Source organism: Falco peregrinus, assembly GCF_023634155.1.
Source record: "Falco peregrinus isolate bFalPer1 chromosome 12 unlocalized genomic scaffold, bFalPer1.pri SUPER_12_unloc_2, whole genome shotgun sequence".
NCBI lineage: Eukaryota > Metazoa > Chordata > Aves > Falconiformes > Falconidae > Falco > Falco peregrinus.
Window position 1 is genome coordinate 59189 of NW_026599550.1, and position 21145 is coordinate 80333.

At 64.3% G+C, this 21145-nt stretch overlaps 4 protein-coding genes across 12 annotated transcripts; 1 reads left to right on the top strand and 3 right to left on the bottom strand.

The window, feature by feature from the left end:
* Positions 1-11: 11 nt before the first annotated feature.
* Positions 12-5040, bottom strand: ZNF653 (zinc finger protein 653). Of its 5 annotated transcripts, none has more exons than XM_055793206.1 (9): positions 4600-5040; positions 3964-4007; positions 3493-3708; positions 2835-3221; positions 2315-2489; positions 1640-1757; positions 1447-1561; positions 1248-1347; positions 12-632 (listed from the first exon to the last, which is right to left on the bottom strand). In XM_055793206.1, the coding sequence occupies exons 1-9, from the start codon at positions 4890-4892 to the stop codon at positions 455-457; spliced, it is 1626 nt and encodes a 541-aa protein (XP_055649181.1). In that variant the 5' UTR covers positions 4893-5040; the 3' UTR covers positions 12-454. The 5 variants fall into 5 exon arrangements, with proteins under 5 accessions (XP_055649181.1, XP_055649180.1, XP_055649184.1 ...); XM_055793205.1 differs by having other exon boundaries at positions 2835-3224; XM_055793209.1 differs by having other exon boundaries at positions 2835-3224; positions 3493-3658; positions 4600-4800.
* Positions 5041-5509: 469 nt separating this feature from the next.
* Positions 5510-10308, bottom strand: ECSIT (ECSIT signaling integrator). Of its 2 annotated transcripts, none has more exons than XM_055793210.1 (7): positions 10126-10308; positions 9031-9418; positions 8241-8464; positions 7209-7263; positions 6784-6932; positions 5921-6023; positions 5510-5843 (listed from the first exon to the last, which is right to left on the bottom strand). In XM_055793210.1, exons 1-7 carry the CDS (start codon positions 10186-10188, stop codon positions 5527-5529), a joined length of 1299 nt encoding a protein of 432 aa, XP_055649185.1. In that variant the 5' UTR covers positions 10189-10308; the 3' UTR covers positions 5510-5526. The 2 variants fall into 2 exon arrangements, with proteins under 2 accessions (XP_055649185.1, XP_055649186.1); XM_055793211.1 differs by having other exon boundaries at positions 8241-8484; positions 10126-10302.
* Positions 10309-11023: 715 nt separating this feature from the next.
* CNN1 (calponin 1) lies at positions 11024-15791 on the top strand. Of its 2 annotated transcripts, XM_055793196.1 has the most exons (7): positions 11028-11429; positions 12770-12891; positions 13124-13190; positions 13286-13423; positions 13971-14081; positions 14277-14423; positions 15313-15783. In XM_055793196.1, the coding sequence occupies exons 1-7, from the start codon at positions 11367-11369 to the stop codon at positions 15538-15540; spliced, it is 876 nt and encodes a 291-aa protein (XP_055649171.1). In that variant the 5' UTR covers positions 11028-11366; the 3' UTR covers positions 15541-15783. The 2 variants fall into 2 exon arrangements, with proteins under 2 accessions (XP_055649172.1, XP_055649171.1); XM_055793197.1 differs by lacking the exon at positions 13971-14081 and having other exon boundaries at positions 11024-11429; positions 15313-15791.
* Positions 15792-16515: 724 nt separating this feature from the next.
* On the bottom strand, positions 16516-18107 carry ELOF1 (elongation factor 1). 3 transcript variants are annotated; one of them, XM_055793199.1, is made up of 4 exons: positions 17962-18104; positions 17174-17291; positions 16988-17058; positions 16516-16905 (listed from the first exon to the last, which is right to left on the bottom strand). In XM_055793199.1, the coding sequence occupies exons 1-4, from the start codon at positions 18074-18076 to the stop codon at positions 16841-16843; spliced, it is 369 nt and encodes a 122-aa protein (XP_055649174.1). In that variant the 5' UTR covers positions 18077-18104; the 3' UTR covers positions 16516-16840. The 3 variants fall into 3 exon arrangements, with proteins under 3 accessions (XP_055649174.1, XP_055649176.1, XP_055649175.1); XM_055793201.1 differs by having other exon boundaries at positions 17174-17293; positions 17965-18012; XM_055793200.1 differs by lacking the exon at positions 16988-17058 and having other exon boundaries at positions 16516-16925; positions 17962-18107.
* Positions 18108-21145: the final 3038 nt, after the last annotated feature.

The window sequence follows — 21145 nt, forward strand, 5'->3', positions numbered from 1 at the left end:
GAGGCAGCAGGTAAAATCCGTCACTTTAATGGAAACTGGGGGGTGGGGGAGGGCCCTGGAGGGGGGGGGGTCTCCCCCTTCCAAGACAAAACTAGGGTCCCCGCTGTGCACACACACACACCCCGGCAAGATCCAGTTGCCCCGAGAGGGGGGAGCAGAATGACAACTGAGAATCAGGAAATAAATAGTGAGTGGGGAGGTACCCGGGGCAATGGGGGTGTGGGGGATCCTGGGGGGTGTCAGGGTCCCCCCGTGTTGGGGAAGGCAGCTTGGGGAGCCTGGGGTTGATGAGGGGCTCCACCAAGTGCATGGAGCTGAAGGTGCCCCTTGGTGGGGGTTTGGACCCCTGGGGGTCCATCCTCACCTCCACAAAGCAGTCCTAGGGAAGTCAGGGTGACCCTGGGGGGCGTAGGAGTGGGTAGGGGGAGGCGCAACCCCCCCGGTGCCCCCCCCCCTAGGTGCCGCGGGGCTCAGGGTGGCTCTTGAGCGCGTGGAACTTGAGGCCCTCGGGGCGCTCGAAGCGTCGCCCACAGCGCTCACAAGGGAAGGGACGCAGCCCAGGCCCTCCATGACGCCGCATGTGCCACGTCAGGGAGGCGCGTTGGCGGCAGCGGTACCCACAGACCTCGCACCTGGGAGAGGCAAGGGGACATCAGGGGCATGCACAGACCTCGCACCTGGAGGTGTGAAAGGGAGGGGTGAGGGTCACCCAAAGAGTTCACACCTAGGGGGAGTCAGGGCACCCACAGACATTGAACAGGCAGGGGTCAAGGTGGGTTTGAGGGGCACCCACAGATCTTGAACAGTGGGGGCAAGGGGGAACCCACAGACATCAAAGAGGGGGGGGGTCAAGGGAGAGTGAGGAGCACCCACAGACCTTGATGCGGAGCTGGGGGTGGAAGGGAGGGTTGAGGGTCACCCAAAAACCTTGCACCTGGAGAAGGGCAAGGAGGGGATCAGAGGCACCCACAGACCTCATGGGTGTGGTCAAGGAGCACCCGCAGACCTCAGGGAGGGGGGCAGAGAGAGTGGTGTCCGCTCCCCACGTCACTCCGCACAGCACTGGCCCCCCCATCATTGACCACCAGTGGGCGTCTCCCCAGTGCCCCCCGCCCCCCGATGCTCATTGCAGGAGGGTCTCCCCGCTGCCTCCACTCTGGCGCACACCACAGGGGCATATCCCCTGTTACCCTCTGCCAACACACTGCAGGGGGGCCTCCCTTGCGCCCCCCCCCCAAGACACTCACTGCAGGGGGGTCTCCCCAGTGTGCGTCCGCCTGTGCACCTCGAGGTGATTCTTACGCTTGAAGGATTTCCCACAGGTCTCACAAGTGAACTCCCGCACGCCTGGGGACCAGGGACACAGGAAGGATGTTATTGGGGGAAGCGGGGGGGGAACAACACTTTTTGGGGGGGTGGGGGGGGGGAAGTTGTTGGGGGGCTCACCAGAGTGGATGACCATGTGCCGGCGCAGATGGTTGGCAAGGTAAAACCTCTTCCCGCAGCTGGCCTGGGGGCACTGCTGGGTCCGGCCCTTGCGGTGCACCAGGTTCACATGGTTCTGGGGTGGGGTGGCACAGAGGTGAGGGAAGCCCAGAGGGGGCCCAGGGGGGGTCCCAGGGTAGGGGGAGCCCAGCACCTGAAAGCTGCTGAGAGCGACGTAGACCTGCCCACAGCCTGCATAAGGGCAGGTGATCGGCTCCGGGAGCTCCTCAGGGTCCCTGGGGGGGACACGGGCTCGCCTGCTCCGCCGCCGCCTGCGTGGCGAGGGGGGACATCACAGCCCGGGGTGAGGCTCCCCACCCACACAGAGACTGCAGCACTTGGGGGGGGGGGGGGGGGCGGGTCTAGGCATTTGAGGTGGAGGGATTGTCCCACCCCCTTGATGTGCCTGAGAGCTCCTAAACCCCTTCACAAAACCCCCAACAGTTCCTGTGCTCCCCAGCACCGGGAAACTGGCCCAGGCCACTGCTCCCCCAAAAAGCCCCCACCCCTCCAAAAAGCCCCCAGAGCCATCCTCCTGGCCCCCAAGGGCCCCTCCATAACCCAAAGATCTCCAACCCTAAAAAAAACCCAACACCCCTGTACCACACACTCCCCCCACTAAACCCCTTGTAAACCCCCAAGCCCCCACCTCAGCTCTGACCCCCTCTCCAGAAACTTGTAGTGATCTCCAAAGACACCCCACAACCCCCCATGATACAGCACACTTCCCCCGATCCCCCAGGGACACCCCAAACTCCATCACCCCTCCCAGGCCCACCCCCACCACTCTTGGGCCTCTGGGAACCCAAGTGAACCCCCCAGCTCAAACCTCTCAGGCTCTTTGGGGATCTCGTAGATGATGGCTGACACGTCACCACCATCGGCATCCTCAGCCAAGGGGGGTGGAGGGGGCTCCCGGGGGGGCTCTGGAGGAGGCTGGGGGGGGTGCTCAGCAGCAGGGAGTGGCACATCCTCCTGTTTCAGCCCCAGCACCTCGTCCTCCTCTGCCATCAGTGTAGGAAGTGAGGCCTTGCTGCCAACCCCAGCACCTGGGCCCCCGCCCGGCACCCTGATCCCCTCCATTCCTGACCCCAATCCCCCCAACCCTTATCCCCCCTGGCACCCCCAGCACCCCAGTTCCCCCAACCCCTGAGATCCCAGCACCCCAATCCCTCCCTGTCCCCCCACAGTGCCCCAATTCCACCCCCAACCCCTGAAATCCCACCACCCCAACCTTCCCAAGCCTTAACCCCCCCCAGCACCCTCAGCACCCTAATACCCCTCCCCAACCCCTGAGATCCCAGCACCCCAAACCTTCTCATCCCCATGATCCCCATCCCCCCACATACCTGTCTTAGGAAGGTGGGGGTCCAGGGGGGGTTGGGGGAAGGCACCTTCCCCATCCAGCACAGTGCAGGGTACCTCATCCCCACCCACATCCAGCTGCAGCCCCCCCAGTGCATCGTAGCCAGAGCTGGCCAGGATAAGGAGGGGGGACCCCTGCAGCAGGGTGGGGGGTGACCCATCAGCCAGCGCCCCCCTTCCCGGGCCCAGTCGCAGAGGCAGTGGCAGCGGCACGCAGACCACAGCCTCCAGTGCTGTCCCCCGTCCCTCTGCAGCACCCTCGGGGGGGCCTGGACCTGCAGGGGGGGCCACTGGTGCTGTCGAGCCCCCCCCCGGCATCGCCTCTGAGCCTGAACTGCAGCTCCCTGATGACGAGGAGCTGCCAGGAACTGCTGCTGCAAGAGAGAAAATTCAAGGCAAAGCCCCAAAGGGAGTACTGCCCCCACCCCCCCAGCCCAAAAGAAGCCCCCTGGGCTCCCCCACCACCAGCCAGACCCCCAAGAAGTGCAGCCAAACCACCTCAGGCCATCACCCGCAGGTCCCAGCACCCAGCAGAGCAGCCCCAACACCCAGCCAAAGACCCCCAGCACCCAGCCAAGTACCCTCACGACCTCCCTATCACGACCTTGTGTGTGTGTTGTGCCCACCACCATCACCACGCACCGTCATCACTGTCACTGTCGGAGTCACTGAGAGGCCGCAGCGGCGAGTGCAGGTCCTGGAAGTAGCGATGCCCGCGCTCACACTGCCAGACAGCCGTGGTGTAGAGCCCCACCGAGGGGTCCAGCTCAGCCAGGCGTGGCTCGTAGGGGCAGCGCTGCCGGTGGTCCTCGTACCAGATCACCGCGTGTCGCAGGCAGTTGACATTGCGCCGTCGCCCTGGGGGAGGGCTGCTGGCAGCCTGGCACCCCCCCACTTGACCCCACGGCACCCCCATGTCCACCCACCCCAACAACCCCCTACCCCCCCCAATCATCCCTGGCCATCAACCTCTACCCCCCAGACCCCCAACCCGCACCCTCAGGCCTCCCACCCCTTGCCTAAGCCTCCCCACCCCCAGCCTAGAGTGCCCCCACCCACACCCTGCACCCAACCCGACAGGATCCCACCCCCCCCCCCGTCACCAGCACTCACTTTTCTTCCGTTTGGGTTTTTTAGGAATCTGCTCCCATGGCTTCCTGCAGAGAGAGGGGTGGTGGTCAGGGGTCGGCCCATGCACTGGGGTGGTCATGCCACCTGGGGGGGCCGGGGGGTGTCGTTGTTGTACCCGTGGTGGAGGAGGGATCATGCTACCCACAGGAGAGGAGGGGTAGTCAACCGGCAGGTGGGGAGGGATCACCATGCCACCCACAGGAGGGGGCAATCATTGTCCTGCCCCTGTGAGGGGAGGATCATCGTGCCATCAGCAGGGGGGGAAGGGGGGGTAGTGTCACCTGCGGGGGGTGGGGCGGGGGCGGTCATCCTCCTTGCAGAGGTGGGGTGATCGTCATGCCACTCGCGGGGTTGAGACGGGGGGGGGGGGTGGGTTGGTGGGGGGGTGTCATGCCTCCAGCAAGGGGTTCCGTCCTACCCGCGGAAGGGGGGGTGCCATCCCACCCATGGGGGGAGCTTGTCCCCCGCGGAGAGGCGGGAAGAGTGTTCATTCTACCCGCGGGCGGGGGTGGGGTCGCCTTTCCACCCATGAGGGGAGCTCGTCCCATCACTGCTGGGGGATCTTCCCCGCGAGCTGCAGGACCGACCGTGAGGGCCGCCCCCCACCCCGCGGCTCACCCGCGCCGCCCGGCGCGCTGCCCCCGCTCCAAGCCCAGCAGGTAGGCCGCCAGCTTGGCATCGCTCCATCCGCTGCGGCGCCGCAGATCGACCCAGGGCCCGTGGGCCTCGCCCAGGTAAACCCGTCGCACGTCGTACTTCTTCCGCGACTCCAACCGCCGCCTCGCCCGATCCGATTCCGTTAGCCGTGGTCTCCCCCGAGCCTTCCGACCACCCGGTTCCCCTACGGGGCCTCGCCCAGGACCGGGCCCACCCCCCGACCCCGGGCCCGGGCCCCGTTCGGCCGCGCTCATGCCGGGCGCGCCGCCGATGATGCCACCACCGCTTCCGGTTCCGGCTTTTGGCGCAGCGCGCGTGCGCGGCAGGGCGCGGGGGTGGGCGGCTTCCGCCAGTCTGCCCCGGCGGCGGCGGGCCGGGCACTGCGCATGCGTCGGGGGTTCTGCCCGCAGCGCGCCGGCCCGTGCCTACTCCCGCTCCGGAACTCGGCACCGCCCGACCCCAACCACCCCCCGGGCCCCCACCGCCTCTGTACCCCTAGTGCCCATCTGCGCCTCCCCCCAACCCCCCCGTGGGCCCCCAGCACTTTCCTGCCCACCCTGTGTGCCCTTCCAGTACACCCAGCTGCTGCCCCCCACCCCCTCTGTACTCCCAGTACCCATCTGTGCCCCCCCACCCAACCCCCCATGGGCTCCCAGTGCCTTCCTGCCCCCCAATGTGCCCCCCTCAGTACCCCCAGCTACTGCCCCCCCACCCCTTCTGTACTCCCAGTACCCACCTGTGACCCCCCCAACACCCTATAGGCTCCCAGTGCCTTCCTGCCCCCCTCTCCCCCTCCATGTGCCCCACCCCCTCTGCACTCCCAGTGCCCATCTGCCCCCACCCAGAACCCCCACCACAAGCCCCACTGCTCTGTGGGTGACACAACCTTTATTCCCTGGGGGTTGCAGCGGCAGCGCTGCCCCCCCGCCTACTCCCACAGCCAGCAGCATCACCCCCGGGGTGACCATGCCCCTGTGGCGGGACGGGGGGCTCCAGCACACCGGCAGGGGGAATCACAGCCCCCAGGCTGAGTGCAGGGGGATCCCCAGGGGGGCCAGGAGGGGTGTCCCCCCCTTCCAGGTGGAAGATGACCGGGGTCTGCCCCAGGACAGGGTTCACCTCTTGCAGCCCTGCAATCCACTTGCCCAGCGTGTGCCGGTCACCGGCCCCCGCCATGCACAGCGCAAAGACAGGGCCTTCCTCCACTGCGGGGGGGAGCATGGGGTCAGAGAGCGGGCACAGGGAACCCCCTTACCCCTGCCCCTGTTTCCCCATGTCTTACCTTCATCCACATCGAAGTCGTCATCGTCCCAAGGGCCACGCTCCAGGTCCAGGTCGAGATGCAGGGGGTAGTAGAGGCTGCGCTCAGGGTCTGGGGGCTCCTCCTGGGATGGGCAGGGGGCTTCTCCTACCTGTCCTGGGCCAGGGTCCCCCCGTCCAGGGCCACTGGTGTCCACTCCCACCCCTCCTGTCCTAGGCCACAGGGGTCCCGTCTCCTCTCACCCATCCTGGGCCAGGGGCTCCCCTCTGAGACCATGAGGGTCCCATCCTGGGCCGTGAGACCATGCTCAACCTGCTCTGGGCCATGGGGGTCCCACCCTCTCCCACCCTTCCTAGGCCAGGGGGTCCCTGCTGGGGCTGTGGGGGTCCCATCCTGGACCATGAGAGCTCCCTCCCCCGTCTCTGGGCCATGGAGGTCCCAGCCCCACCCCATCCTGGGCCAGGGTATCCCACCCTGCCCCATTCCGGGCCATGAGGCCCCCCTGACCCACTCGGGGCCATTGGGATCCCACCCCCTCCCACCCATCCTAGGCCAGTGGGTCCCCTCTGGGGCTGTGGGGGTCCCATCCTGGGTCATGAGCCCCCCCACCCCTGCTCTGGGTCACGCGGGTCCCATCCCCACTCATTCTAGGCCAGGGGGTCACCTCTGGGGCTGTGGGGGTCCCGTCCTGGGCTATGAGAGGCCCCCCGCCCACTCTGGGCCATGGGGGTCCCAGTCTCTCCCATCCTGGCCCAGGGGGTCACCTCTGTGGCCATGGATAGCCCATCCCACCACTGCCACCCAGGGTCATGGGGAGCCCCTTCCCCTCCTCTCTCAGATGTTTTATTCAGCCCTCCACCACCCCCGTGCCCCAGAGGTCTCACCCGCAGGTGGGGAGGCAGGGGGTCCCCCCGTAACACGTAGTAGCAGAGGCGGGTGCTGCGCAGCCAGAGAGGGAATGGCCCCTCCACGAAGACGGGCCGTGCCGGGCCATGCCGGGCCAGCAGCTCCTGCTGGTCAGGGCTCTGGGCACCTGCAAGGGACAATGCAGAGCTGGGGACCCCCCACCAAACCCTGCACCCCCTCCAAGGAACCTCAGCACTGGGGACTCAACACTCCCCTCCCCCAAACACCAGCGTCCCTCGCATTGGCCAGGGTCCCCAAGCCCACAGGGTATGTCCCCCCACATGCTGGGGTTCCCCCAAAACACACGAGTCCCTGCTGCAGACACATCACTCCCTCGTTCCCCAGTAAAAATGCCCACGTGTCCCCCGTGACACCCCAGTACCTCCAGGACCCCCACGCTCACCGATGATGTAGGGCTGGACGGAGCCTTCATCTTCCCCGCCCTCCGGCACCGGCCGCTTTGGGAGATGGTTGTCACCAGCTGTCACTTAATGACCCAGGGACAACAGACACTGTCCCCAAGGGGGGGCGCACCACCCCACCACTGTGACAGAGGGGGGGCCCTCTGTGACCCCATCCTCACGTCTCCCGCCCTAGCTCTGTGTCTGTGCCCCACCTGGCTCATGGGGAGGTGGGTCCCTGTCCCTGTCCTGCACTCCCCGCCCAAGAGTGGCATTGGTCCCGTACTCCCTGCCTGCCCATCCCCGTGTCCCCCACATGTCCCCATCCCTGCATCCCACATCCCACGTCCCCATCTCTGTCCCCTGTGTCCCCCAAGTTGCCATCCCCACATTCCCCATCCCCACATCCCCCTCTGCACCCATCCCCATGTCCACCCACGTTCCCATCCTCACATCCCCTGTTCCCATGTCACTCCACGTTCCCACCCCCATGCCCCCATCCCTGTGTCCCCTCTGTGTCCCCATCCCCACATCCCCTATCCTCATGTCCCCCCATGTTCCCATCCCCATGTCCTCTATCCCCATGTCCCACCATCCCTGTCCCCCATCCCCACAACCCACAACCCTGTGTCCCCATCCCCATGCTCATGTCTCCCAACCTCCTGTCCCCCCAACCCTGTGTCCCTCCATGTCCCCATGTCCCCCATGCCCATGTCCTCCCGTGTCCCCACCCCCATGTCCCCCCATGTCCCCATCCCCCAACCCTGCGTCCCCATGTCTCCATCCTCACGTTCCCATGTCCCGCCACGTTCCCATCCTCATGTCCCCATCCCCATATCCCCCATCCCTGTGTCCCCTCACGTCCCCATCCTCATGTCATCCATCCCCGTGTCCCTCCATGTCCCCCAACCCCATGTCCCCTCACGTGCCCATCCCCATGTCCCCTCATGTCCCTCTGTGTCCCCATCCCTGCATCCCCCATCCCCATGTCCCCTCACATCCCCATCCTCATGTCCCCCATCCCCATGTCCCACCTGGTAGATGGTGAGGCGCACATCAGGGTCGTTGGCGATGCGGCGCAGGCCCAGGTGGGCAGCAGCCAGGCCGGGGGGGGGCAGCCGGGGGGGCAGGGGGTAGGGGTTGGCATGGCGCAGCCGGGGCAGCCAGTACAGCAGCCGCTGGCACTTGCGCACAGGGCGGCTGCGGGGCCCAAAGATCCCCAGGAGCAAAAACCGTGTCTCCGCATCGGGCATGACGCCTGCGCGGGGACATGGGTGCCTGGGGGAGGGGGCTGGGACCCAGGGGCACGCAGCACCCCAGCCCCCACCCCGAGGGGGCTGAAACCCCCTCCTCCCCCTGCTGCACTCACTGTGCTGTCCCCTGTGTCCTCACTCACCCCACGCCCCTCCATGTCCCCCCATCTCCCACCATGTCCCCTGTGTTCCCCCATCCCCATGTCCCCCCAACTCCTACTGTGTCCCTCCAGGCCCCTCACATCCCTGTGTCCTCCCCATCTCCCACTCTGTCCCCCAGCCCCACTCCCCCGTGTCCCCCCAGTCCCACAGTGTCCCCCTGACCCTCTCCAGCCCCATGCCCCTCCATGTCCCCACAACTCCCACTGTGTCCCCTCGGGATCCCAATCCCCATGCCCCCCCTTGTGTCCCCCTGGCTCCCCCCATCCCTGTGTCCCCACAGCCCCTCAGTGTCCCCGGGGTCCCTCAGCCCCACACACCCCTGTGTCCCCCATTGTCCTGCTCTGTCCCCCAACCCCCTCAGTCCCATGCCACTCCGTGTCTCCACAGCCCCACCCCACCCCCCACTCACCATATCGCTCCATCTGCTCCAGGATCTGCAGCCCGCACTCCTGCTGCCGGGGGAAGGGGCTCAGCATGCGCTGGAGGGGTCCGCGGGGCACCCAGGGCCCACAGGGCAGCAGGCGCAGCAAGCGGTGGTAGGCCTCGCGCTGTCTCGCCACCCCCAGCGCCGGCATGGCCGCCAGTGCCGCCTCCACCAGCTCCAGCCGTCCCACACGGCGCCCCGGCCTCTGCTCCAGTGCGGCCAGCACCGCTGCAAAGGCTGCGGAGCCACCATCCTCCTCCTGGGAGCCACTAGGAGGGCTGCGCCATGCCAGGGGCCCCGAGAGGTCCCCTGAGGGGTCCTCCGAGGGGTCCTGCGCGGGACGTCCACTGTGCTGCCACATGCTCTGAGCAACCTGGGAGGAAGAAAGGGGGTGAGGCTGGGGGGACGACCCCGTCCCGTCCCATCCTCAGCCACGCTCGCACACCTCCTGTGTCCTGTTTCCCATCCCCCACCATATCCTGCTGCATCCCCCAGGTCCCTCTACCCTCATGCCTCCACTGTGTCACCCCACACTAAACTGTGTCACCTGGGCACTCCAGCAACAAGCTCCCCCGCACCCCCTTGTGACCCCCCCCGCTCCACCAGAGACGCCCAGGCCCCCCCATGTCACCCCATCTTCAACTGTGTCCCCCGGTCCCCCCAACCTCACACACCCCATCCCCATTCCCCCTCTGTGACCCCCCATCTCCCTCTGCATCCCCTGGGCGCTCCGTCCCCACGCCCCTTCAGGTCCCCCCATGCCCCCCCGTGTCCCCCAGGACCCCCATCCACCTACCCCCCTGTGTCCCCCCCACCTCCTGCCATTTCCCCTGCCCGCCCCCATCCTCAAGCCCAGCTCTGTGTCCCCAGGCTCCGCTATCCCAAACACCTCCTTATATAGCCCCACGCACCCCAGTGTCCCCTTGGATCCTTATCTCCACGCCCCCCCCGTATCCCCCCCCCCCGCCCCCCCGTGTCCCCCAGGACCTCTATCCCCACGCCCCCGCCCTGTGTCCCCTAGCCCCACCCCATCCTCACACCGCCACTGTGTCCCCCCACGCCCTGCGGCCCCCCCCGGACCTGCGGGCCCCCCCAGAGCCCCCGGGGCAATGCGAGGGCCCAGCGCAGCCTCATGGCGGCCATGGGGTCGGTGCGGTAGGGGTTCAGAGGTCACGGCTGGTCACCGAGGTCCCCCCGCCGGGGTCGTACCCCTGGGCGCCGCCATGTCCCGCTGACCCCGCCGGCAAGTGCTTCCGGGTCACGAGGCGCGCCCCGCGGCAGAGCCAATCGCCGCGCGCTCCTCGCCCAGCGGCGGGGCCCGGGCGGTGATTGGCGGCTCGGGGAGGCGGGGCTTGAAGGGGTTCCCCGTGACGTCAGAGGGGGACCCGCGGCTGAGCTCAGAGCCGGGGCTACACGATGATGTCAGCACCGGGGACAGCGGCGGCCTTGGGCGCTGCTGGGCGACGCCAGAGCCTGGGGCTCGCGGTGACGTCACGCGGTTACGTCACAGACGTAACGGTTGCTATAAATGGAAATGGCAGGTGCGACCTGGGGGGGCGGCCCCAACGCTTGGGTCCCCCGGCCTGCCCGGGGGGGGCCGTCCCCGCCGCCCGGGACAGCGACCCCCCCCGAGGCCAGCGACCCCCCTCCGGGGCCGAGACCCCGCGGGGGGCGGGCAGGTCCCCAATACCAGGTTCCCCGGGCCGTCCCCGGGGGGGGAGGGGCGGGGGCACATTCTCCACCAGTGACGAACCGCCCCTCCCCCCCCAGGGCCGGCGGAGTCCAATCCGCTGACGGCACCGGGAGGACCCGCGGGGGGGGGGGGGGGGGGTGGCCCGGGGTCGGGGGGACAGACACCCCGGGGTTGGAGGGACAGACAGCCTGGGGCAGGGGGACGGGGGGAAGAAGGGATGGAGGGGGAAAGGGGAGGGGGCGGCCTGGGGCTCCCCCCTTCCCTCCCCCACGCCGGGATCCCCCCGCTAAATGTGGAAAAAATGACGCCACCACCCGCCCCGTGGTGATGTCAGCGCGGCGGGAGGCGCGGATTGGCTGGCGGCGGCCCGGCCTGGGGGGGCTCCGCGCCCTCCACCGACTTTTAAAAGTGGCGGCGGCGCCGGGTCGGGATCGGGACGGGGCGCCCGGGAGAGACAGGGACGAGCCGAACTGAGCCGAGACCAGCCGAGCCGAACCGGGACAGATCCGGACGGGGACGACCCGAGCCGGGCCAAGCCGAGCTGAGCCGAGCCGGGATAAACCCGGACCGGGACGGGACGAGCAGAGCCGACCTCCCGGGACCCCCCGGGACCCCCCGCACAGGGCCCATGTCCAACGTGCACTTTAACCGCGGGCCGGCCTACGGGCTGTCGGCCGAGGTGAAGAATAAGGTGGGCGGAACCGGGCCGGGCCGACCCGGGCAGGACTGACGCGTCGGCGGGGGGGGACCGGACCGGGGCGGGGGGCGACAGGACTCGGGGGGACCGGACCGGGGGCTGGAGGCGGGGCAGAACCCAGTGGGACCGGACCGGGGCGGGCAAGACCTGGTGGAAGCAGGCTGAGGAGGGGGGGCAGGACCCTGCGGGACCGGGCCGAGTCGGGGGTCGGGACAGGACCGGACCCGGGGGGGGCAGGACCCAGGGTGGAGGGGGCGCTGGGAGGGGGGGGGGCAGGACCCGGCCGGAGCGGGCGGGGAGGGCAGGACCCGGCGCTGTCCCTGGTGCTGCCCCGGGCGGGGGAGCGCTGCCGCCAGGGTCCCCACCCCCGGTGGGGTGGTGACGGGCCCCGGATACTTGTGTGTCGTCCGTGTCTTTGTCCGGGGGGGGTGCCCGGCACCGGGGGCCCTCTGTCTGCCTGTCGTCCCCATCCCCGGGCCGTGCCTCAGTTTCCCCCTGCCACCACCCCGGGGGGGCGGGTGCACAGCATCCCTTGGGCTCGCCTCCTGCGGGGAGCGGCGCGGGAAGTGTTAACCCGGAGGGGCCCCCTGGGTAGCCCGGGGGGGGGCCCCGCCGCCCCCGGCCCCGCCGCGCGGCCTTATAAGGCGTCGGAGAGCGGAGGGCGGGCGGCCGCGGCCCGGGGCTATATATGGGCAAAGGTTCGGCGGGCCGGGGGGGGCCGGGCGCCGGGGGCCTCCCTGCTGCGGGGGGGTCCCCCCCCCTTCCCCACCTCACTGCCCGCCCCCTGCACCCGCGATGGTGGGGGCACCCAGGTGTCCGAACTGTACTGTGCTCCCCCCCACCCCGTGTCCCATCGATGGGGGAAGCTGGAGTGGGGGCTGAGCTGATGTGACACCCCCTCCCCATGTCCCCCCTTCTCGGGCCCCTGTCCCCTCCTGCATCCTCCCACTCCAGTGTCCTCCTAAACCATGTCTCCCTAATGATATCAGTGTCCCCTGTGTCCCCCTGACCATGTCCCCCCCAGTGGTGTCCCCTCGATAGCCCCCATGTCCCAATATCCTCCTGATACTGTCCCCCTGATGCTCTCCTGCATGTCTCCCTGACCACGTCCCACTCAATGGCGTCCCTGTGTCCCGCTGATGCTGTCCCCCATGTCCCACTCAATGGCGTCCCTGTGTCCTGCTGATGCTGTCCCCCATGTCCTGCTGATGCTGTTCCCCATGTCCCCCCCAACGGTGTCCCCATGTCTCCTGTGTGCCACTGACGCTGTCCATGTCCCTCCCAACGGTGTCCCTTTGTCCCCTGTGTCCCACTGGTGCTGTCCCTGTCCCCAGCTGGCGCAGAAGTACGACCTGCAGCGGGAGCGGGAGCTGCGCGCCTGGATTGAGGGGACCACCGGCCGCCGCATTGGAGACAGTTTCATGGATGGCCTCAAGGATGGCGTCATCCTCTGCGAGTATGACCCATGACCTCCTCTGACCCCAAACTTGACCCCAGTGCTGGCCCTGACTCGGGGCTGTCTTTTGGGAGCGTGTCCCCCCCCACCTTGGGTAATCCCGTGGGAATCAGCCCAGCCTTGACTACGGACCTGAACCCCGACCCTATCCCTTGCCCCCGGCTGACCTCACCTGGGCTGACCCTTGCTCTGACCTTGACCCCTGCCCTGCCCCATCCCCCTCCCCTCCCAGGCTCATCAACAAGCTGCAGCCTGGCTCCGTGCAGAAGGTGAATGAACCCATCCAGAACTGGCATAAGGTGAGAGGGGACCCCGGATGGGGTTGGGGGTGCTACAGGGGGTCAGGGTCACGGGGACAGGTAGGGAGCAGGGCTCGGAGATGACCTGTGTGCAGCTGGAGAACATCGGAAACTTCCTGCGGGCCATCACGCGCTACGGGGTGAAGCCCCACGACATCTTCGAGGCCAATGATCTCTTTGAGAACACCAACCACACGCAAGTCCAGTCCACCCTCATCGCCCTCGCCAGCCAGGTGACCCCCCAGGGTGGGACATGGGGTCCTCGGGGAAGGGGGCCAGGGGAGGTCAGAGGGTCCCTATGTCCCCTTGGAGGCCATGAAAAACACAGGGGTCCAGTCATCCTCATTGCCAGGCAGGTGACCACCCTGGGGGGGAACAGGGGATCCTTGGGGGGAGGGGGGTGTCTGGGGGGGGGTGTCAGAGAGTCCCCATGTCCCCTTGGAGGTCACAAATGACACGAGGGTCCAGTCATCCCCATTGCCAGGCAGGTGACCACCCCAGGGTGGGACACGGGGCACTTGGGGGGGGGGGGGCGGGTAAGAGGGTGGCCATGTTCCCTTGGAGGTCACCAACTGCACAGGGGTCCAGTCATCCCCATTGCCCTCACCTACTGGGTGATAGGGGCCAAACGGGGCAAAGCTGGGGGGCTCGGGGTGGGGGGTGGCGTTAGGGGTCTTCAGGTGGTCCCCACGGACTTTTGGGGGAAGTGGGGATAAATGTGGTCTGGGGGCCACAGTGGGGCTAGGGCACACGCACCCTGAGCCCCAGGGTGTTATCCAGGCCAAGACGAAGGGGAACAACGTGGGTCTGGGGGTGAAGTACGCAGAGAAGCAGCAGCGACGCTTCCAGCCTGAGAAGCTGCGTGAAGGCAGGAACATCATTGGTCTCCAGGTGACAGGGGGACAGGCATGGGGACACAAGGACACAGGGACGCACAGGGTGGCTGGGGAGTCTCTTGGGGACACGAGATTCGCTATGGAGTGTTGGGGGGGGGTGAATAGTCCCAAGTGTCTTTAGGCTGTTTGCTGTCATGGGGGACGCGGACATTGTACCTGCTGCTGGTGACACGCTGTCCCCCGTCCCCAGATGGGCACCAACAAGTTTGCCAGCCAGCAGGGCATGACAGCATACGGGACGCGGCGGCACCTCTACGACCCCAAGTTGGGGACAGATCAGCCACTGGACCAGGCCACCATCAGCCTCCAGATGGGCACCAACAAGGGCGCCAGCCAGGTGGGGACAGGAGGCAAATTGTCCCCAAGGGTGCCAGCCAGGGATGAAGGGGGGCAGTCATTGTCCCCAAGGATGCTAGCTGGGGTGGGGACACACAGACATGGCCATCCCTGTGGGGACCGTACCATGTAGGGCCAGCCAGGTATGGGGACAGAGGGACACTGATGTCACTACAGCATCCCGGTGTCCTGGGGCATGGGGACACGGCACCGGAGGATGGGGGTTAGGGAGACCCTGTGGGCAGTGGGGGTGGGTGAGAGGATGGGGGGGCCACCATGGCCCCTAACATCCTGAGATGGGGTCCCCTGAGGAGGCTGAGGGACACCTGGGAAGGACAAGGGACCCCCTCACTCCCTGCAGAGGGGCTGAGGACACCCCTGGGGAGGCTGATGGACCCCCCCAAACCCCACAGAGAGGCTGAGGGACCCCCAATCCCTGCGGAGAGGCTGAGGGACCACTGGGGTGGACAGAGGACACACCCACACCCAATCCCCATAGAGAGACTGGGGACATTCCTGGGGAGGACAGGGGGACCAGACCCCCAGAGGAAGCAGAGGGACCCCTTGGGAGGGCAGGGGATTCCCCCATGGTCCCCCTGAGGAGACCAGGGGACCCCCCCGAGCCCCTATAGGGAGGGCAGGGGACTCCTAGGGAGAGCAGGGGATCCCCCCAATCCCCATGGAGAAGGCAGGGGACACCCCTAGTAGGGAGAGAGGCTGAGGGCCCCTGGTGAGGGCAGCCCCACCCCCCACAGGGAGGGCAAGGACCCCTGGGGAAGCTGAGGGACCCTTAGAGAGATCAGGAGATTCCCCCCCAGTCCGCATAGATACCCCGAGACCCCCTCCTCGGTGAGTCATAGAGCACCCCCCGTGACTTTCCCCCTCCCCAGGCCGGGATGACAGCCCCAGGGACAAAACGCCAGATCTTTGAGCCAGCGTTGGGTATGGAACGGTGCGACACACTGACCATTGGGCTGCAGATGGGCAGCAACAAGGGTGCCTCACAGCAGGGCATGACGGTGTACGGGCTGCCGCGGCAGGTCTATGACCCCAAGTACTGTGGTGGCCCTGAGCTGCTGGGCGAGGATGGCCTTGATGGCTTCTACAACTCCCAGTAGCCACCGGGCTAGCGGTTGCTTGCGCTGCATCGCCCTGCCCCGCGCGTACCAGGGTCGCACTGCACTGGCCTCACCATGCCACAAACCCCCCCCCGCCCCCCCCCCCCCCCTCGCCTCTCCAGGGCTCTGTGGGGCTGGCTCAGCCAAGGGGGGGTTTGGCCCATGGGGGTTCAGCCCGGGGTTTACCCCCCCTGCCGCGTGAAGCCACTGAGGCACAAATAAAATCCACACGCAAAGTCACTGTTTTCATGGGGGACGGTGGCAAGATGGGGAGCAATGAAGGATGGGGGGATGTAAGATGCTGAGGGGTAGAACAAGGGGGGGCAATGAGGGATGGGGGACTAAGAGGGGACAGCAGGGATGGGGGGACATGAGATGGGGGGTAGAACAAGGTGGGGGGGCAATGAGGCATGGGAAGACGAGATTGGGAGGGGTAGCATGAGGTAGGGGGGCAATGAGGGATGAGGGGACACGAGGTGGGGAGGGGTGGAATGAGGTGGGAGGGCATTGACAGATGGTGGACACTGAGGTCTACAGCAGGACACCGAAGGTGAGCAGGCACAAAAGACCACCAAGACACAGGGGGGACATTTCAGGAGCCGGACAGCCCAAAGGGTGCCATACGGAGGATGAGGGAGACCCTGGACACGCAGGTTCCCCATGCCAGGGCAGCACCGAGCTTGGGGTGACCTCCACAGAGCCCACAAAACACCCGCTCCCCCCACCCACCCCACCCATGCAGGCACCCGTGACACCACAGCCAACCCCAAAGAGGTCCCCAAGGGGCAACTGAGTCCCCGGCTTCAGGCGCTGGTGGCCAAGGGTGACAATCTGCCCTCGCACAGGACAGTTGTCAGCACCGCTGTGCTTCATTAGGGCCTCGGTGTCACCTGGCCTCACATGTCCCCAGCCACTCCCTGAGTCCCTGTGCCCCTCACAGTAGCAGCGCCAGTGACAAGGACACTGAGCCCCAGCCCAGACCCGCAAGAGCATTTATTTGAGGGCAGCTCTGCCAAAACGCATCACCCTCCTGCCCAGCCCCTGTCCCCCGGGTCCCTGTGGCTCATGGAGTAGGGGTCCCATGCCCAGGGAGCAGGTGGGACACGTCCTGCGTCACCGCGTGAGTCCGAGCCCCTGTGCCCAGGGCCAGAAAAGTAGAAAATGTAAAGAAAACACCACAAAGCCAGAGGCAGGGATGTGACACACCCCCACCTCAGGGTCTGGGGGCAGCGATGTGAGCTCCCCCCCCTCCCCCCAAGGGGTCTGGGGTTGTGCTGCAGGCAGAGTCCTGCCCTGGCCGTTACTGGTTGGCAGCTTCGCAGGCATCAATCCAGTCGCTGTAGACATCCACTGGCTCCGACAGGTCTCGTGGGGATGTTAAGGCACTAACGGAGGCAAAGGGGGGGTCCAGGGTGGGTCAGGGGGGTTGGGGTCCCAGTAAGGATACAGGTGATGGGCGTCTGGAACTCCTCCAGGCAGACTGTACAGGAGATCACCCCTGTGTTTCGGGCACGGTCCCTGGGGGGGCAGCAGGGGACAAGCTGCTACAGGTGGCATCTTCAGCCGTGCCTGCCCCCCGCCGCCCAGGGCTGCAGCCCCCTCCCCTGGCTGTAGCCCCCCTCCCCCTACTCACATCTTGACATCGCAGGACTTCTCGTGGTTGCAGAAGGGGCAGGTGAACTGCGTCTCCAGCGTCCCCGTCACCTTCTTCTTGGGTGGTGGCTTCCGCTTGGATTTCCGTCGCCCCATGGCTGTGGGAACCGCAGTGGTTGTGGGCCCGGGGAGGCAGGGAGCTGCAGACCCCTCCCTGGTGCCCAGTGTCCAGGAGCTCCCGTGGGCATGGCCCCAACCCATAACAGGCCACGGTGGGGGCAAGCTTGACGCCTCCGGGACCCTCCTGGCATCCACTGGCCCCCCAGCCCGTACCCCCGGCCTAGCTCCCTGCAGCCCCCATTCGCTGCCACGGCTTCCCACAGCCCCCAGACCTCATCACCCCCCAGCAGTCTGGCTCCCCACAGCCCCCACCACACCCCAGCCTGGCTCCCTACAGCCCCCTGACCCCCCACTCCCCGGCCTGGCTCCCTGCAGCCCCCAGTCCCAGCATGTACCCGCGGCCTGACTCCCTTCAGCCTTCAGCCCCCAGCCCCGCCCCGCCTCTGGCCTGGCTCCCCGCAGCCCCCGCCGCCATCGCCCCCCGGCCTGGCTCCCTGCAGACCCAGCTCGTACCCCCAGCCCCCATCACCCCCCAGCCTGGCTCCCTGCAGACCCCAGCCCCCATCACGCCCCAGCCTAACTCCCTGCAGCCCCCATCACGCTCCAGCCCGGGTCCCTGAAGCCCCCAGACCGCAACCGCAGCCCCCATCGCCCCCATCACGGCTCCCCACACCCCCCCACCACACCCGGCCGCGGCCCCCCCCGGACCTGCCGCCCGCTCCCGCCGCGTTTCCCCCAGCGACAGGCACTTCCGCCGCCGTGACCCGGAAGTGGTCCAGGCCCCACCTCCGCCTGACGCCGCTTCCGCCCACTCTGCGCCCATTGGCTGACGGGGGCGGTGGCCCCGCCCCCCCTTCCCGCTTTGGGACGATCGATCACGACAGCGTCTCCATCGCGACAGCGTCTCTGTGATAAACGCAGTCATGATTCATGTCAAAAATAGAATGTAGTGCGCTAAGTGGAATTGTTGTACCCTGTGTAAATCTAAACCCTGTGCCACAATTGTAATGAATGGGCGCGTGTGGCGCTCCTGTGAGACAATGGAAAAGCTCCCCCTTCCCCTGAGGCAATCGCTGCGTAGAAAAGCGCGCCAAAGGAGAGCCAATAGGAGGAGAGGGCGTACCCTAACGGCCCAATGGGGGAGAGCGGGACGAACATCCGGCGAGAGGTGATTGGTCGAGATCCGGGCATAAAAGACGCCACTTTTAGGGCTCAGGTGTGCGTGTGGTGGAGCTAATTGAGTTCTCTGCGCACCCAGCGCTGCTTTTGCGTGTTGTTTCTCAGCCGAAATTGATTGAACCCCAAATAAAATTGTTTTAATTGTTATCGTTTATAACAATCTGGTGACCCCGACGTGATCTCGCTGTGCTTTCCTGGACTGTGACTTTTCGAGGGGCGCCCCACAGATTTTGGCTCGAGGGTAGCAGTGTAGGTCAGTCTCCGGAGATCAACGAACAAAAGAGAAACAATAACCAAAAGGGATTGGAGCTCCTAGGGGAAAAACTGCAGTAGGAAGGACCCGTAATTCTCGTGCACGAAGCTCCGAACGAAGCCGATGGAGTCGTGAGTATAAGGGAAGCCGTTCGGTTGGGTGGGTATCGGTTACTTGTGTGCAAGAGTGTGATTGAGACGGAACCTAATTCTGGAAACGAACTCTAGGTTCGGAGCCAGGATTTGAGTTCCGAAGCGAGTCTGGGGGTCTTCTAACCGCGGTTCCAAACTCCCGCGAGGGACTTGGCCGGTGAAGGACTTAAGCGGTTCCTATAGGATACGTGGGTGGGATCTCGACTCCTATAGGGTATGTGGGTGGGTGAAGGGTTCAGCCCCTGCAGGACACACTTACCGGTAACTAAGGGCGATAGGAAGCCACTGTAAAAGTCCTAGGATTCGCGGGTGGGTGATAGGTCCAAAACCCCCTGTAGACATTGGTATCGGCAACCAAGGGTGTAATACTCCCGGATACCGTAGGGGGGCGCAAACCTCCTGCAAGACAGTTATTGGTTGCTAAGGGCGATAGGAATTGCCGTAAAATTCCTAATGAAAATGGGCCAACAGGAGTCAAGATTTGAAGAGGAAACAAAGGAAGAAAAGGAATACCCACAAATTATTCCCCTGGATAGTGCTTTAGGAATAATGCTCAGGCATTGGGGTCACTGGCCATCTCAAGAGGGAAAAACTAAAACAAAAATGGTCTGTTACTGTATGGACGTGTGGACGAGAGAGGCAATTTAATCCGATTATGTATATTGGCCGATATTTGGATGTTTTGATGATTGGATGTGTAAGACATTAAATTTATATGTGAATAACAAAGAGCCCTTCAGTCAGAAAGAAAGTGAATATGCTGCACTGTGGAGAGGGTCGGAGACGGGAAGATTGGTTTCATTATTTCCTTTGAGAGAAAAGAGAGAAAGGGAGTCACGGGAGACTGAAACTAAACCAACCACGTCGTCATGGGAGCCATCAGACAATTTACCCCCGCCTTGTTTAAGGCAGGATGCGGAAGGCCGTCAGGAGAGGATACATCCCCCACTGCCTCCCGACCCCGTTCCTTCGACTTCCCTCTTCTCTCCTCCTTCTCACACATAGTACAGAAAGAGAGAGATGAAAATTATAAAAAAGAAGGAGCAGTGGCTCTGGCTCCCCTCCGAGAGGTACCGATAGATGGAGATATAGGAGGAACTGGATTTGTATCTGCACCTTGGAATACAGGAGATGTGAGATCCTTTAAAAGAGAAATGGGTCATCTGTTAGATGATCCTTTGGGAGTCTCTGAATGGTTAGACCAGTTCCTAGGTCCTAATACCTATACCTGGGAAGAAATACAATCTATCTTAGGAATATTATTTACAGCTGAAGAAAGATCTATGATTAGACAGGCAGGAATACAGATGTGGGAAAGAAGGTATCAACAAGGCCTCCTGGGGAACAGAAGTGGCCTAACCAGAACCCAAACTGGAGTAACCAAAATGCCTCTGATAGACAGAATATGTCAGATTTGAGAGAGTTGATTATCCAAGGAACCAAGGGGGCAGAATATTAATAAGGTTTTTAGTGAACAACAGGAAAAGGACGAGTCTCCTGTGGATTGGTTAGAGAAACTGAGGAAAAAATTATAAATGTATTTGGGGCTAGGCCCAGCCTCTCCAGTTGGAGAAGCATTTCTAAAAATCCAATTTGTGGCCGGATCATGGGGGGATATAAGAAAGAAACTGGAAAAGCTGGACAGTTGGCAAGAACAAGGATTACAAGAACTGTTGAAGGAAGCTCAGAAAGTGTATGTACAGAGGGATGAGGAAAAACAGAAAGAGAAAGCAAGAATGTTTGTAGCGGCAGTCCGGGAAACAACAAATGGAGGATTTCCAGGGAAAATGCTCGAATGTTATCATTATGAGCAGAGGGGACATTTAAAAAAGGACTGGAGGAGACGAATGAAGGACAAACAGATGTTTAATGAAGATGAATAGGGGTATCAGGGGTTCTACATTCTGCAGACAAAAACAACATCTGAGCCCTTGATAAATTTAAAGATTGGTCCCAAGAGGAGAAGGTAATGGTTTTTTAGTTGATACAGGAGCTGAACAATCTACAGTTCAGCACATCCCTTTGGGATGTCGAGCAAGTAGAGATACAGCTTTGGTAGTTGGAGCAACAGGGGAACCTTTCAGGGTTCCTATTATTAAAAATGTAAAGATTGAATCTAAAAGGACGAGATTTGATTATACAATTTGGAATGAAATTGGAAGTAAAAAAAAAGAACCATCATGGTAAATTTATATCAATTAACAATAAAGGAACGGAGAGTCATAACTGAACTTGAGGATACCAAACTTACTTTTAAAAGAAACTTGATGTAACAGTTCGGGAAATTTATATTGACTTCTGTAAAAGG

Coding starts and splice junctions, on each gene's coding strand:
- ZNF653 (XM_055793205.1), bottom strand. CDS start 4,892: ATGAGCGCGGCCGAACGGGGCCCGGGCCCGGGGTCGGGGGGTGGGCCC. Junction 1,758..2,314: donor ATCCCCAAAGAGCCTGAGAG/GTTTGAGCTGGG, acceptor CTCGCCACGCAG/GCGGCGGCGGAGCAGGCGAG. Junction 1,348..1,446: donor GCACATGGTCATCCACTCTG/GTGAGCCCCCCA, acceptor CCTGGTCCCCAG/GCGTGCGGGAGTTCACTTGT.
- ECSIT (XM_055793210.1), bottom strand. CDS start 10,188: ATGGCCGCCATGAGGCTGCGCTGGGCCCTCGCATTGCCCCGGGGGCTC. Junction 8,465..9,030: donor GGAGCAGATGGAGCGATATG/GTGAGTGGGGGG, acceptor GTCCCCGCGCAG/GCGTCATGCCCGATGCGGAG. Junction 7,264..8,240: donor TGCGCCTCACCATCTACCAG/GTGGGACATGGG, acceptor CATCTCCCAAAG/CGGCCGGTGCCGGAGGGCGG.
- CNN1 (XM_055793196.1), top strand. CDS start 11,367: ATGTCCAACGTGCACTTTAACCGCGGGCCGGCCTACGGGCTGTCGGCC. Junction 13,191..13,285: donor CCATCCAGAACTGGCATAAG/GTGAGAGGGGAC, acceptor ACCTGTGTGCAG/CTGGAGAACATCGGAAACTT. Junction 14,082..14,276: donor GGAACATCATTGGTCTCCAG/GTGACAGGGGGA, acceptor CCCCGTCCCCAG/ATGGGCACCAACAAGTTTGC.
- ELOF1 (XM_055793199.1), bottom strand. CDS start 18,076: ATGGGCGCAGAGTGGGCGGAAGCGGCGTCAGGCGGAGGTGGGGCCTGG. Junction 17,292..17,961: donor GCGGCGGGAGCGGGCGGCAG/GTCCGGGGGGGG, acceptor CGGTTCCCACAG/CCATGGGGCGACGGAAATCC. Junction 17,059..17,173: donor AAGTCCTGCGATGTCAAGAT/GTGAGTAGGGGG, acceptor CTGCCCCCCCAG/GGACCGTGCCCGAAACACAG.